Genomic DNA, 15,442 nt, shown 5'->3' on the forward strand with positions numbered 1-15,442 from the left:
TACCTCAGAAAAAGAGCCCACAAGACACTTCGACAGTATATATCATATAGAATTTTTTTAACACCTTGCGTTTCCTTTTTTAATTTCCCTGTATATTTCGTTTTCTATGCGGGAAACATCTCCTGAGAAAGAATGCGTTGAAGAAAATCGAGTCATTGAATCACAACTTTGCTGCCTACTTTATCTTCCAACGTGTATTTGAAGGATACTTCTGTTTCCTATGCTCTGCAAAATTCTTAGACACTTATTTACAACTATTATAAAATATATTTGCTTATTTTCAGGTCTATATACAAAAATATATTACTGGTTAGTAACTGCAATATAGCGATTCTTTCTTTACGCTACCATGAGCCCTATATGCCAAGTATGTACAAAAAAGTGTACAGTATATGATAATCAATTGTGTAAATCAAAATGAAAACCTTAACAAACTTGATAGCCTGCTAGATCGCCATTTTTGAAAATATGCAGAGATTTCTTTCTTTAAGAATGTGAGGATTTTCGGCTGCTTCTACTTCAGTCTTCAACAATTAAGAGTATAATCCATTGCTCTACTAAAATTTGTAAATAGGAACATCTTGAAGAGAGTGTACCAGAAGTATGAATTGATTGCTGCTAAGTGACAAAAGGGTTCTTGCATTGAATATTTCTAGTGCTACAAATTATATATATAGGTTGGCATGATAATACACGGACAGACTAGACTGAAGGTGATGGTAGAGACATGAAATTAAGCAAAAAGTGGGTGATGAAATGGTCGAAAGCAGGACTGTTATCACGTGAGAAGTGTTAAAAAAAACCTCAGAGGCAATGGCAAACCTATGAGGCAATGGAATATCTCATAAACGCGGAGAGGTATCGCTGTCGGGTCAAAATCTGGGATCTCCACAGGTGGGGAAATACGTATGTAGGGATTCCGTGTCATGTCAACCGATTTGTTCTCATCTGTATGTCATTGCTTTTGTCGGGTGAGATTTTCTGTGTAATGTTTTGACCCGACAGCGACAACGCCTTTCATGTGTAAATGGTTCTCATGTTCATCATTAGACTTATTATTATTATTATTATTATTATTAGTTTCATGTCTACTATCACTTCTTCCAGTTTGTCGGTGTATCATCATACCACCCTGTATAACAGAGTGTCTGTCGGTCACGAAAGTTATGAAAAAGTAACGAAATCAGAAAACGGTAATGAAAGTCAAGAAAATGCCACGAAATTTAGCTTGGGTCACAATTGTTTTTATCTGTACAAATATAAGTAGATACTGGAAAATTTTGTTATATAAAACGTCTAACCCTTTCAAGCCCGAACTTTTGTGTGTGATGAAAAAACATGTGTTCTCAGCATTTCCTGTTGCAATTATGTCACGTCCTAGATCCTCTGTTTCGCTTCACCGCGAGTAAGTAGAAGTACGAACTTATGAGATTGACCCGAACGAAGAGTGTAATGATTACATGGAGAAACTGCATGAATTATTATTAGATTTATGATTATAAAAAGTTAGTGATTCCAAATGTATCAACGGGCTGGAAAGGGCTAAATTCACCGCCAAAAATGTCTATGGTCGGCTTTAGACGCTACCAAACCGCAAGCAAAGCACGCTTCTATCGCATGCATGAAAATTGCAATGGGGAACACGAAAGACAAAACAAAATCAAGACGGAAGTTGAAAAAGAAAAGAAGAAGACCGAAGAGGAAATTGAAGCACTTCAGAAGATCGAAAAAGCTCAAAAAAGGGAAAAACAATGTTAGCCAACTTAAAAGAGAGATAGAATCCATCAGTACAACTGTTTACAATCAGTGTGACATTTTTAAAGGATTGTTAAAGATTTGTCGATTTGTGTGTATTTAGATATGTAATTTTAAGATTATTGGGTTTGTGAGTGTTTGCTGTTAGTTAGTTACCGAAAAAACAGACTATATACAATGAATACACTGAACGTGATGTGAGAAGACACCAAGTTTTTATCCCTTCAGGGAACAGTCTTTGAAAGTAGAGATAAAATAAAAATAAGTGCTAAAGAATACAGGTACTGTTATTAGTTTTCGAATGTTACGAAATTTTATGGTTTGGTAAAGGAAAGGTCACGAAAAAGTCACGAAAGTTCATTTTGGAATTTTAGTAGACACCCTGTATAGTAAAAGTCTAACATTCATCTGAAGCATCCGAATAAAAACCAATCGCAGATAGTTTCAGCGATAAATTCTTGTCATTGCCGGTGAACTTCTCATGAGAGACTTAAATTGCTCGAAGAACTATAATTTGCAGTATCTTCTTCCTAGTAGAAATAATGTTTGTGGGATGCTAAGAATTTTTCGTAAGTGTCTGCTTTATAACGAGTTGTTTTCCTGTTGCCAATAAGTAAACGTCTACAGATTATTCATATGATTATTAAAAATCACTAAATTGTTCCATCTAGGGGCAGGAGTTCTTCGCACTAAGAATTTGAAAATGTTGCGTTTCGTTTTTCATATTTCGCGTTTTGTCGCATTTTCCAAATAAAGTTTCGCATTTTGTAGCTCTATATTTTTAAAATTGTTCCTTTTATTCATAGATCACTACAGAAATAAACATTAATTACCTAAAAACAAAATGCACTGAATATTTCGCTTGACATTGTAAATTTCACTTATAGAAAATTATATTTTTTTAAACAAAAATGAAGGAAAATCAGTAACTAAACTTACTGTGAATAGAAAAGTTTTGCTGTTGTCTGAAAACACACATTCACAAGTTTCATTTAAGCATTAAACATAAGCATGTTACATGTTTCCACATTTTCCTCCTTCATTGTTGTACGTTTATCATTTATCACCAGTCTATGTCATTGGCTAGCTGATTAAAACGACTCCTCCCAATTCAGCTGCGATGGTGATAGCTAACGCACATGTTCTCTACAACCGTGTCCGAATCACCGAAATGCACCGTTCTACCGTTCCGTCAGTGGAAAAGTGGCGTTTTTAAATTAATGGAAACTTATTTGTAAAATTTCGCGTTATTTCGCATATTGTTAGAAATTTCGCGCAAAGCTGCCAATTTCGCGTTTTATCGTGCAACGGAAACTAATGAAAATACACATAGAATATCATAAAGCCTCAAGAAACTGAAAATTACTTAATTCTGACGCATTTCGTTTTATCGCGCATTGCGAAAAACTCGTGCCTTTATCCATACCACTTCGGTTCTGGATTGTGTATGTGTAACAGTTACCACCACTTGTAAAACATCAACAACTGAATCCTTATAACAATATGGTTATTTAGAAAAAATAAGCAATTTAGTCCTTAAATACTCAGATCAATAACACTAGTTAACAAATTTAAACTTTTTGTTTGTTACATGAGAAAAATCACCTGATCTTAAAGGAACTTTTTGCGCTGAATTCGAATATGCACTCGGTTTCTCTCCATCACGTACAGTTTTCCCGTAACAGAGGGATTTTCGGGAAATTCCCTCAAAAATTTCCCTTTTTCAGATATTTTATTCCCCTAGCTCCTGTCCCCTTACATATAGTAACATAGAAATTATACCTAAGTATACCTTGATTTATATTTAATAAACCCTAAAAGTTTCGTAAAAATCGCTTTGTTCTTTCTAGAGAAATAAATATATTTGTATGTATACTGTGTGCACTGTTTATTGCACCTGATAGTAATGCTTTCAGATCTCCTGAGTTGGGGTAAAAACGATTTGCTTTATTACTACAAACACAGACATAAAAATGAATATTTACAATAGTCAACAACACACTTGTATTGCTCTCTGTAAATTAGAAACGTGTATAAAAATAGAATGTACTTCCAACGTATATTTTTTTAAACGTACAGTATATGTATATCTTAATACATATATATACAATTCTCCAAGGTAGTTGGTATTTTATTAGGACTGCAGTGCGGTTACACGAAGTACCAATGTTTTTTATGTTTATGGGATAGCCGAGCTGATGACAAACATTATGAAGTGAAGGAATGGGAACCTAGAGTGAATTACGTACCTGGAGAATGCAACGTCAAATACGCTCCTTTGGTAGATCCTAATAAGATATTACTACCGCCACTTCATATCAAGTTAGGACTTATGAAAAACTTTGTCAAAGCCATGGACACATCTGGTGAAGGTTTCAAGTATTTGCGAGATAAGTTCCCTAACCTGAGTGATGCTAAGATTTCAACGGGAGTGTTTATTGGTCCCCAAATTAGGAAATTAATGCTTGATGGTAGCTTTGACAGCAAGTTAAACAGTGCTGAGCTAGCTGCCTGGACAGCATTTAAGTGTGTTGTGCGCAACTTTCTGGGCAATAACAAAGCTGAGAGTTACACAGAAATCGTACAGGACATGATACAGAAATACAAAGAGTTGGGTTTTAGGATGTCTTTAAAAATCCACTTTTTGCACTCCCACCTCAGCTTCTTTCCTGCTAACCTAGGTGCTCTCAGCGACGAACAGGGGGAAAGATTCCACCAAGATATAATGGCAATGGAGAAAAGGTACCAGGGACGATGGGATCCTTCAATGATGGGGGACTATTGTTGGGGTCTTGTTAGAGAATGCAACATTTCTTACAAAAGAAGGAAGTAGTGTACGTTTTTGTAACCCAATGGAAGTTTCATATATTGTGATAGTTTTGATTGTCTTTTCATGACCTTTTGGTACATTTGTATTATTGTTTATTGTAAATTGTCACACTAGTAAATTATATTGTATTATATTTTATATATGTGTTTGTGGTAATAAAGCAAAACGTTTTACCTCAACTTAAGAGATCTGAAAGCATTACTATAAGGTGCAATAAACAGTACACACAGTATACATACAAACATATTTATTTCTCTAGAAAGAATAAAGCGATTATTACGAAACTAGGAAAGTTTGTTAAATATGAATCAAAGTATACTTAGGTATAATTTCTATGTTACTATATGCAAGGGGACAAGATCTTGGGGTGTAAAATAAACGAAAAGGGAAATTTTTGAGGGATTTTCCCGAAAATCCCTCTGTTACGGGAAAATCGTACGTGATGGAGAAAAACCGAGTGCATATTCGAATTCAGCGCAAAAAGTTCCTTTAAGAACAGGTATTTCCTTTTATCTAACAAAACCTTTGTTAACTAGTGTAATCTGTCGACGGTTTATTTTCTTCAAGTCTGGAACAACTTTAGCCCCAAAGCAAGGATATCTAAGAAAAATTCTTTATCAACCCATAAACATTATTTCTACTAGGAAGAAGACTTTGCAAAAATGTAGTTCTTCGTGCAACGTACATCTTTAAAAAAGGCACACTGACGATGAAAGAATTTATCGCCGAAACTGTCTGCGATATGTTTTTATTCGGATGCTTCATGTGAGTGTTATAGATTCTAACTCTTACTAATATGTATCCGATTGTTTCATTAAGTAAATTATGTATATGATTTTCATATATAGTTAGCTAGCAGGTATTAAGCATCTAAAACCGATTCTGTGTTTTTGAACTATGTGAATTTTCCGTTTTCATATTTCTTTATTTCCATTGTGGTCAAATAGTTAATTCGGGTGACTCTGGATCAACTATCAGTGAGGCACAGATTTTCCGGTATTAACTAAACACCGCAAGGTAACTAGCAAGCTAAGTTATTTGAATTAAGAAATACAGAAATACTGCCCGTAATATTCGGTGCATGAACTAGTATTAGCAGTTGAATATGCAACATTCAGCGAACAAGTTTTTTTTTTTTTTTTTTTTTTTTTATTATGAGTTCAACAGTTCAACATGCCAGAATTTATTAATATTATCTTGTGCATTGCTCTGATAGTATGAAATGGTGTGACTAAGAACACTTTTAAGATTTAATCGTAATGTACAGAAACAATTTAAGAATATCAATTTAAGAGTACAATTTGATGTATCAAATCAATAATGAAATCAATATTGGAGTCAATGATAATAAAGTCAGTGGATTTGTAAAAATTTATTTTGTCAGAACTCAGACATTAAAATGTTATTTTTCTATTGGACTCTAAAGACGGTAACACATTGATGTCTTTTGCTAATGAAAAAAGTAGTGGACTTTTCTATGATTTATGGTATTATAGCCCTAAACTTGTATGCTTTCGTAAAACTAGTTCCCCCAACCCTTCGGATCGTCTGCAAATTGTCTGCATCCTAGTGATGTTACTTGGAATCAGGTAGAAAGCATCACAGCTAGCACCAATTATTAGCCTGTCTGTGAGCTATTGGGAATTAGAATGAATGATAAGCATGCGTCTTGTGTATATATAATAACGGTTAAGAATATCTAAATATTTGCCTAGATGTTTATGCAACCCGTAACGCTTAAATGCTTTGAACTTTGCATATTAATGTTCCTTACAGATTGATATATTTTTGCTTTATTATTTTGTATTAATAAGTGGGGTTGTTACAGTAACGATTTACCTACGATGGATGTTCAATATGCTCTAATACACTCTCTCTCTCTCTGTGTCTCTGTCTTTCTCTCTCTCTCTCTCTCTCTCTCTCTCTCTCTCTCTCACACACACACACACACACAAAAGAAAGAAAGAAAGAGAGAAAGAAAGAAAAAGAAAATATGCTTATTTTCAACATAATATCCTGCCTTTTCAACGCGCCTTCCCGATCGCTACTCAAGCTTCTATACTATGTTAGAAGAAGATGTCCTCTTACTCCTAAAACCATTTATTTACAGCATCCATGACGGGATTGTTACCCCGAAAAACCTTCCCACGGAGATGCTGCTTCATATGTGGAAATAAGTTGAAATCACTTGGGGCTAGATCACGCTAGTAGGGAGATGAACCACTAATTTAAATCTAGCTGTACTGCAGCCATGGTGACATCAGACTCGTGGACCGGAGCATTGTCCTGATGCAGCAGCACTCCACATGTCAATATTCCTCGTCCCTTGCTCTTTATTTCAGCTTGTAATATTGGCAAAAGATCAGGATAATCCTGGCCCGTAATTGTTTTTTTCATGTTTCAGATAATCCAACAGCAGCATTTCTTCGGCATTCCAGAATACAATTCCCATATCCTTTCTGGTGGACGACTGAACACGAAATTTCTGCGGGTTTGGGGAGCTGGTGTGCTTCCATTGTATTGAGTTCTGTTTGGATTCGGGGTCAAAGTGGTGGACCCTTGTTTCGTCCACTATCATAAACCTGGCCAAAATATCCTCTGGGTCATCGCGATAGGTGTCCAAAAGTTGCCTTGAAATGTCGCTCTGCTTTTCTTCTGATCAGCATTCAGGTTTCGCGGATCTATCTTGCGGAAACTTTATTACATAGATGATTGGTTAATATGTTATGAACTGTTGCAGTTAAACACTCTGCACTCTCTGCTGAATACCTGATGGCGACTCGTGTGTCGGTCATAACAATGTCAAGTATCTTTTCAATTTTTTCCTCTGCGATCACTGTTACTGGTGACCCACCAGTATGGGCATTTCCATATAACTATCTGTCATAGCTGAACTTACGGCACCATCTCTAAACCGTGGAGTATGATTGAGCAGGCTCCCCTAATGTTTGTACCAAATCGTCATCAATTTTCTTTGGGTGTAGGTTTTTCAGTTTCATGTACTTGGTAACAACCTCACTCTTTTCCATTTTCACATCGTTCTTACAGGAGCTCTACTGCCAGCACCTATAAAGAAAGAAAGAAAAAAATACATGGTAAAAATTTTATATTTAGGGATGAAGTCATTACAAGATGCCTATTTTATACGCGTGTTAAAATTATATTTCTATAAATGATTGGTTAAGATATTATTAACTGTACCAGTTGACAACCCTGTACATGAAGGCGAAGGGGACGAGTATTAGAACATATTGAACGTTCCTCAAAACTATATTTCAAGTACATAGTATAGTATTATAATTGCATAGGAGCAAAATTGTCTTTATTCTAGTTTTCCTCGAATCCAGAGCTGAATTTATTTAGAAAAAATCACCATAGAAGATAAATAACATTCTGTTACCAAGGAAATTCTTGAAAATAAAATTTTAGTACATAAATTATATCTCTTAAAATTATTGACTACATGGCTGATCAAGATCTTTGAATCTTACATTTATTTTCAGCTGAAAGCGGTAGAACATTTGTGGTATTAGGTGACAAAGAAGTTGACTACGATCCCAACTTCCGGATGTATCTGAATACTAAGCTGTCAAATCCAAAATTTAGTGCTGCAGTATATGCGAAGGCAACAGTCATTAACTACACAGTAACTGTTTCGGTAAGTAAAAAGTGTTTTATGAAAACTACCAGGGAGAAATATGGAATGTCACGGGGGAAAAAAATGAAAATCGAAATTTAAGGGCAAAAAACCAGTATATTTCCATCTGAGTATAGGAAATCGTAGATCCATTTATTTCACTGGGATAATATTCGTTTCCATCAAACCTGCGTGGTATATCTGTTTTCAAAGCTTAGTGACATTCCTCGATTCTCCTTCGTAAAATCTCATATTTATATTTGTATGCCATTTTTTAAAATTGAAATGCAATAAAGTCTTTAGTTTTGTGTTGCGATTCATGATACATTTGGCTTTGCTTTCTTTAAAATTTTATATTAAAAAAAATAAATAAAATCTTACCTTTTTTAGCATACCTATACCTTACTTCCTTTATTTTCTGGTAAATATCTTATATATGACACCGAAATAGTTATGCTTGTTGATTCTATGTTTAAAGCATAGTTAATTCTAAATCATCTTATTTCACCGAGTATAGAAAACGTTCACTATAAATACTTATAACATATAATTTATATACAGAGTATCTGACAGTCTGACAGGCAACTTTGCTTTTTTAAACTGTTATAACTAATTTTTTGTTATTGTTAAAACTATCTATACGAGGGGAATCCAAAAATAAGATTCCCCTCTCGTTTTCCCCTGGAAAGCGAACAGCAATGTGGAAAACAAGACAGCAATTGCACTTGTAACACACCCAGACACAAGTGAGTGTCTTTCACCCGCAATCCTGTAGATGGCGCCGTCGCAGCGCCTGCGTAAAGCGGAGACGAGTCTCTCAGTTTGAGCCTGGTAACTATGGAGAGAAGGCACATTTTGATGTCATGATCAAAGGATGAAGTGCGAGCAGTTGTCCACTATGAATGGGTACATAGCGTATCGGGAGCAGAAATCCATAACCGTCTCGTGGAAATCTATGGGCTTGATGTGATGTCGAAACAAATGGTGCGGAGATGGTGTTGCTAATTCATTGAGGGGCGACAGCAGTGTTGGACATACTGAGACCTGGAAGAACATGCACGACCACTACAGATGGAAATGTCAGGATGGTGGATCATACAATTAAAGCGAACTCTCGGCGGCAGGTGCTGCGGAAGCAATGCTGAAGTCACAGTAGCTGTTCGAAACTTCTTCCGTATGCAGAGCACTGAATTTTTCCTGGAAGGGTTTTTGAAGCTTATAGACCGGTGTGACAAATGTCTCAATGTACATGGTACTTATGTGGAAAACTAAAGGCATGTCTAATCATAAATGTCACATGCTACTTTTGGTCTTGCATCCCCACCTCTGTCCACAGTCCGAGAAACTTATTTTCGGATTCCTCCTCGTATTATGCACACAATTTTCGCTGATGCTTCATTTACAATTTTAAAACAGTAGAAGTATAATCAAACCACAAAATATTGTCAAATAGTTTGAAGCAGCCCTCGTTGAATCTTTTAAATATTCTAGAACTCATCAGAGTCGTTAGTTTTAAAAAAATAAATAAATAAAATGAAAAGAAAACTTAATGTAACTTTTATGGCTTTACAGAGATAGTTTTCTTGAAAATAATTGCAGTTTTATGACAGGAAAGGCTATGTGTACAAGCTACTTGTCAAGTTAATTTCTGTTGACTTCTGACGTATATCATACAAAACTTTGGCAGTGTTATCTTCACGTACAGCCTACAAAGCTCATTCGCTTATGTTCCTCTCTAGAACTTTTGGAAAAGTACGATTAATTCAAAAATCAAGAAAATCAGCTACCGGCATACAGGTATATGCTGTATGAAAAGGTAAAACGAATGATCGACTTATTTGTTTTTCCATTTATCCAAGGCGTTATAGTCGGGAAAGCGGTGGGGATGGAAGGGAAGCTTCATTTATTATTCACTTGATCACACTTCATCAGCATGTTCTGCGACTGTCGTCTCAGTTTTGAATAGCTCTGTAGGACTTGCGGTTGGTTGGTGGGAGCCTTGAAAGAGGGTGATTAGTGGACGTCATCCTCTGTCTAAGGAAGACGTATACTATCCTGACTTACTTGTGTGTGAGACCAGTGTTTCGTTTATTTTTAGCATAAAAATCTTTAAAAATAGTATATATATATATATATATATAGGTGTTTCAAAACAACACCGACAATTTTTGGGGGGCGATTCCTGACACCAAGATAAGACAAAAAGTATAGACCAACTTGGGTGCACAAATGCTTCCTTTCAGAGTTATAGGCTACCGAAAACATGAAAAAATGAACTTCAAAGATCCATAGCTCCATAACTATGGGACCTTCCGTAGTCGGGACAAAACTTCACTTAGGAATAAGTATGTGCCCTATCCAAATATCCAAGTTTCAGAATCCTGCGGTATTTCCGCAACAATTTTTATAGAAGTAGTTGGTGAGTACTTCAAATTATATGCCCGTAGCCAAACTCCCGCTATAAAAGTTGTTGCGTGAGTACCACAGGATAATGAAACACACATTTTTGGATAGCGAAAATATTAATTCCTAATTGAAGTCTTGACCCGACTACGGTAGATCCCATAGTTTTGGAGGTATGGGCTTTTTAAAGTTCATTTTTTCATGTTTTCGGCAGCCTATAAAGTCAAAAGGAAGCATTTGTACACCCAGGTTGGTCTATACTTTTTGCCTTATCTTGGGGTCAAGAATCACTTCCCAAACATTGTCGGTCTTGATTTGAAACACCCTATATATAGAAAAATATAAAATATTAAAAAAATCCACATCATTCTCTTTGTTTGCTTTTGGTTGATGAGAGGACCTATTCTCGCTTTTATTCGTGAGATTACAACAGTTAACCTACTGTAAGTTTTTTTTTTTTTTTTTTTTTAAGTTTTCCTGCTGTCTTATTATTATATCTATTTTTTTTTAGCTATTCTCTTTTATATGTTTTATATTTCGCTATTTGTTCTTTTAACGTTTTCACACGTCTCATACTTCAGTATTAGTTTCCTAATTTCTTATTTTGACAAATAGCTTTGCTGCTGTTGTCCTCATGAAACACCCAGTAATAAATCAATCAATGTAACTCCTAATTTCTGTAAATTTTTGCTTAAAATTTATTTTCTGTATTTTATAGGGTCTAGAAGATCAGTTACTTGGTGTTGTTGTACGCAATGAGCGTCCTGATTTGGAAGAGCAACGAGAGGCATTGATACGAGACACAAGTGAGAATAAAAATTTATTGAAGCAGCTGGAAGATTCGTTGCTGAGAGAACTATCAACCTCTACTGGAAATATGTTGGATAACGTTGACCTAATTAATACGTTGGAAATAACTAAAGGAAAAGCTTCAGAGGTACGTGTAAAATGTGAATGATATCTAATACAGCGGTTTTCAACCGTCGGTCCGCAAAGTTTTTTTGTCCGCTGTAGTGGATGACCAGCTTTGACCGGCCATTCAGGAATTGCTTGACGTTCCGCAATAGTTCGCCTGTTAAAAGAAAGGGAGCAATCTACTTTTGAAATCTACTATTGAACAGATTGAAATCTACTTTGAACGATCAATAGTGGCTTTCATCGTTCTGAAAATTTTATGGATATACTAGTAGGCTAATGTTGTCACCGTGTCATAAAATTAATAAATTTTAATATGGTGTGGTGTGGTGTGATGCTTTCTACTTTGCTGGTTCTCGATAGTTATCCCTGTCTTTTAACGGTCCGCGAGAATATCTACTTACCTAATATACCAGGGTGCGGAGGTGAGTCAATAGAAGTTAAATATATTAGAAATGTAGTATCAAATGTATTCTATATCGCACTAAATAAATACAGTTTTTTTTTAATGGTAGAGCGCTTGCCTGTAGTGTGTGAGGTCTTTGTGCGATCCCCAGCCAAGCAAGTTTATCGTGGATAATAATGTCCGTAGGCTGTTATCGGATAACGCATGACTCAACTAAAAAGGTATCTGAGAGGTGTAGATCCCTCGTAGTCTTTATCGCATTGAAGTTTAGTTTAGAAATTTAACAACGCACTGCACTAGAATCTTAGAACCAGAATATACTATATTATTGTTAAGAAAGGAAGATTTTGTTAATTGTAAATAAAAAAAAATAAAATAAAATAAATAAAAAAAACTCTTAAGTTTCATGGTCCTTTTATTGTCTTCTTGATATCTCACTCGGCATCTGTAAACTTCTTGAGAGGTACGAATTTCTTGAGGTCAAATCTTCCCTCTGCATAAATATACGTGATTCTTGAAACTACAAAAAATTCTTGAAAGATAAAGCTTGTTAGACACACTTTAGATACCCCGAGACATAGTTCACTATTTTGCTAATTGATCATAAATTAATGGTACCATCCCTCTGTTTATCAAGACTCCTTTATCTAGGCTTCATTTTGATAATGTGATTCTGATGTAATAAGATAAAAGGATCTCGCAACTTAGATAAAATCTTTACTTATTTATAGCATAGCTGTGTAAACATGAAAGATTCCTTAGTGCAAAACATTCTTATGGGATGCCATCAGCTACGGCAACAGAACTCTGTCGTCGTTGTCTGCTGGGTGCTGGGACATGTTGGCTTTCGTAAAAACGAGCGTGCCGACTCAACAGCCAAATGTTGCACTGGAACACTCTCTCCCGTGCATGGATCTCTGTAGCTATTTCATCCAACAAATGCACTCTCACTGGCAAGCAAATTGGAACTAGACGAACGAAAATAAGCTATATTTAATTAAACCTATTGTGGACAATTAGAGACGTCGTTGCGCACTAATCACCGAGATGAAATAATCCTGACACGTTTACGTATGTATACACTCATATTTCATACACTCTATTTAGTGTGTAGCGCAGAACGTCCATATTGCAAAAACTGTTATCATTCCACAGGGTATTCGTCACATTCTTGTAGAATGTCCAGAATTCTCAGATTTCAGAGAATGTTTATAACTTGGATAATACGGTCTTCAGCGACTGTATTCTCATATTTGTTCGTGTGATTGAAATGGTTAATGAGGTATTTTTATCATAGAGTTTTCCTGTTACAAGTTTCTTATGTTCTAATTTTTATTGTTTTCGGATTATTCTCTTAATTTGTAACGGTTTTAGAAATTTTGTTGTGAATTTTTAATGTCCAGCTTATGTTGTCCATTGGCGTTTTCATGGCGGGAACAAATAGCCTCGCTGTGACATCCCCATTAAAATCTAACCAATCAATCAGTCAGTGAAATCCATAATATATTTTGATAGTTGTTAGTAATAGAAGGAGCTTGTAGGAAAATGCTATTAATCCATTTAAGTACCTCTATGGCCTATGGAACTCGGAGGTTCAATGCCACGTTCATAAAAGCTCTCCACTGACTTCTATTCTTAGCCAACTGGATTCAGTTTCTACTTTGTATTCCTATTTCTGCGAGATCCATCTTAATATTGTCCTCCCACCTGCGCCTAGGTCTCCCTAGTGGTCGTTTTCCGATTGGACTTTCAGTTAAGGCTTTGAAAGCGTTCCTACTTTCTTCCATCCTGGGTACATGACCTGCCCACCTGAGCCTCCTAGATTTGATGACCCTAAACATGTTTGATAAACCGTATAAATTATGTAGTTTCCGCCATTCCCCATTCCCGTTCCTCTTCGGACAAAATATTCGTCTCAGGATTTTGTTCTCAAATACTTTCAGTCTGTGTTCTTCCCTCAGAGTAAGCGACCATGTTTCGCAACCATACAGAGCAACAAGCATTAATCCATTCACATCAAAAAATTTAAAACATTAAAATTAGAAGTGCCACCATGACCAATAAGAGAAGTTGTGTGTTTCGGATATTATGCACATTATAGTTCGATATTTCTTATCTGACCATTTAATTTTTAAAAAATACCTTCATAATAATTATTTTTTCTTTCTTAAGAAACTAATTTGGCTCTTTCTTCTTTCTTTAGGTATTTGAGAAGCTTGAATTGGCTGCAGAAACAGCCGTAGATATCGATAAGCTTCGAGATAACTACAGACCAGTTGCCAAAAGAGGAGCTATTCTATTTTTCGTTCTGTCTGAGATGGCAGCAGTGAATAGCATGTATCAGTATTCGTTAACTGCCTATTTGGATGTATTCAGATATTCATTGAGGAAAGCATTGCCTGATACTGTACTCGAGAGACGATTGAGAAATATTATAAACACATTGACAATCAATGTATATGATTACGGATGTACAGGTATATTCTTATTTTCAAGCTATAATTTTGCTTTCTTTTTTTTCTTTTTTCTTTCTTCTTCTTCTTTTTTTTTTTTGTTTTTAGATAACTATCCAAAGTAATCGATTATGTAGGCATTTACAAAATAACGCTTATATAATATTATTATTAAGTAAACTAATAAAGTGAAACCTCTTTAAGGCGAGTATCCAAATATTTAAATTAAAACTGATCGTCTAGAGAAATGATTTTCTGAAAGAGGGTTCAGTAATTTACAAATGTTTTCAAATTAGGAATTAAAACTCAAATATGAGCGGTAGCACGACATTATAGTCTATCGTGATTTCTGTTGGTCTTTGGAAGAATTTAATGTGTAAAAATTGAAGTGTTGAGGAAGTTAATGTGTTGGGAGATGGTATCACTCAGTGGTAAGAGAAGGACGCTGTAATTTACATTCTTATACCCCTACTTACAATTCAGCTCCTCTACTTTACTATTTATCATCAAGACAAAATTTTAAACAATGCAAGTACAAACATGCTTGTTTTATTAATGTACTTAATGTACTATATTGTATAATTTTTGATAGAACTCCCTCGTGGCTATGTGGATAGCGCTTTCGCTTTTGGCTTGGGAGAGCCGAATTTAATTCCCGACGGGAACTCGAATTTCACGTTAAATTGTATTCCGCGTCTCATATAGCCTTACTGCTGAACGGGACACTAAACTCGAATTCAATCCAATGCAATAATTGATTTTTTTTAAAAGAAAAAAACTTCAATGAACGACGATACTTAGACAATTACTTTAAGCCTTTGAGAAACCCGTAAACTTATAGAATACTCCATAAATTCTATTACAACCAAAACAATAGTAAAATTTCTTTATGGCAATGGATAGACGTCTCGTGTACTAGTCGCCGAGATTAAATGATCCTGACTTGCTTACATTCTTATCTAACATATTTCCATTTAGTGTGTGGCACATTTTCGGCACATTCACGTAGATTATCCAAAATACTCAGACCTCAGGGAACTTTG

The 15,442-nt window shown here is 35.4% G+C and overlaps 1 protein-coding gene across 5 annotated transcripts in view; it reads left to right on the forward strand.

The window, feature by feature from the left end:
• The window catches only part of Dhc98D (Dynein heavy chain at 89D), a 608,487-nt gene that overhangs the window by 418,508 nt on the left and 174,537 nt on the right, over positions 1 to 15,442 (forward strand). For all 5 annotated transcript variants that reach the window (XM_081742517.1, XM_081742516.1, XM_081742518.1 and 2 more), the window contains exons 64-66: positions 8,089 to 8,243; positions 11,344 to 11,562; positions 14,150 to 14,423. In XM_081742517.1, the coding sequence (XP_081598643.1) occupies positions 8,089 to 8,243; positions 11,344 to 11,562; positions 14,150 to 14,423 (648 nt within the window). The remainder of the gene's footprint in view (positions 1 to 8,088; positions 8,244 to 11,343; positions 11,563 to 14,149; positions 14,424 to 15,442) is intronic.

This window comes from Thermobia domestica, chromosome 16 (assembly GCF_964235325.1).
Source record: "Thermobia domestica chromosome 16, izTheDome1.hap1.1, whole genome shotgun sequence".
Lineage (NCBI taxonomy): Eukaryota > Metazoa > Arthropoda > Insecta > Zygentoma > Lepismatidae > Thermobia > Thermobia domestica.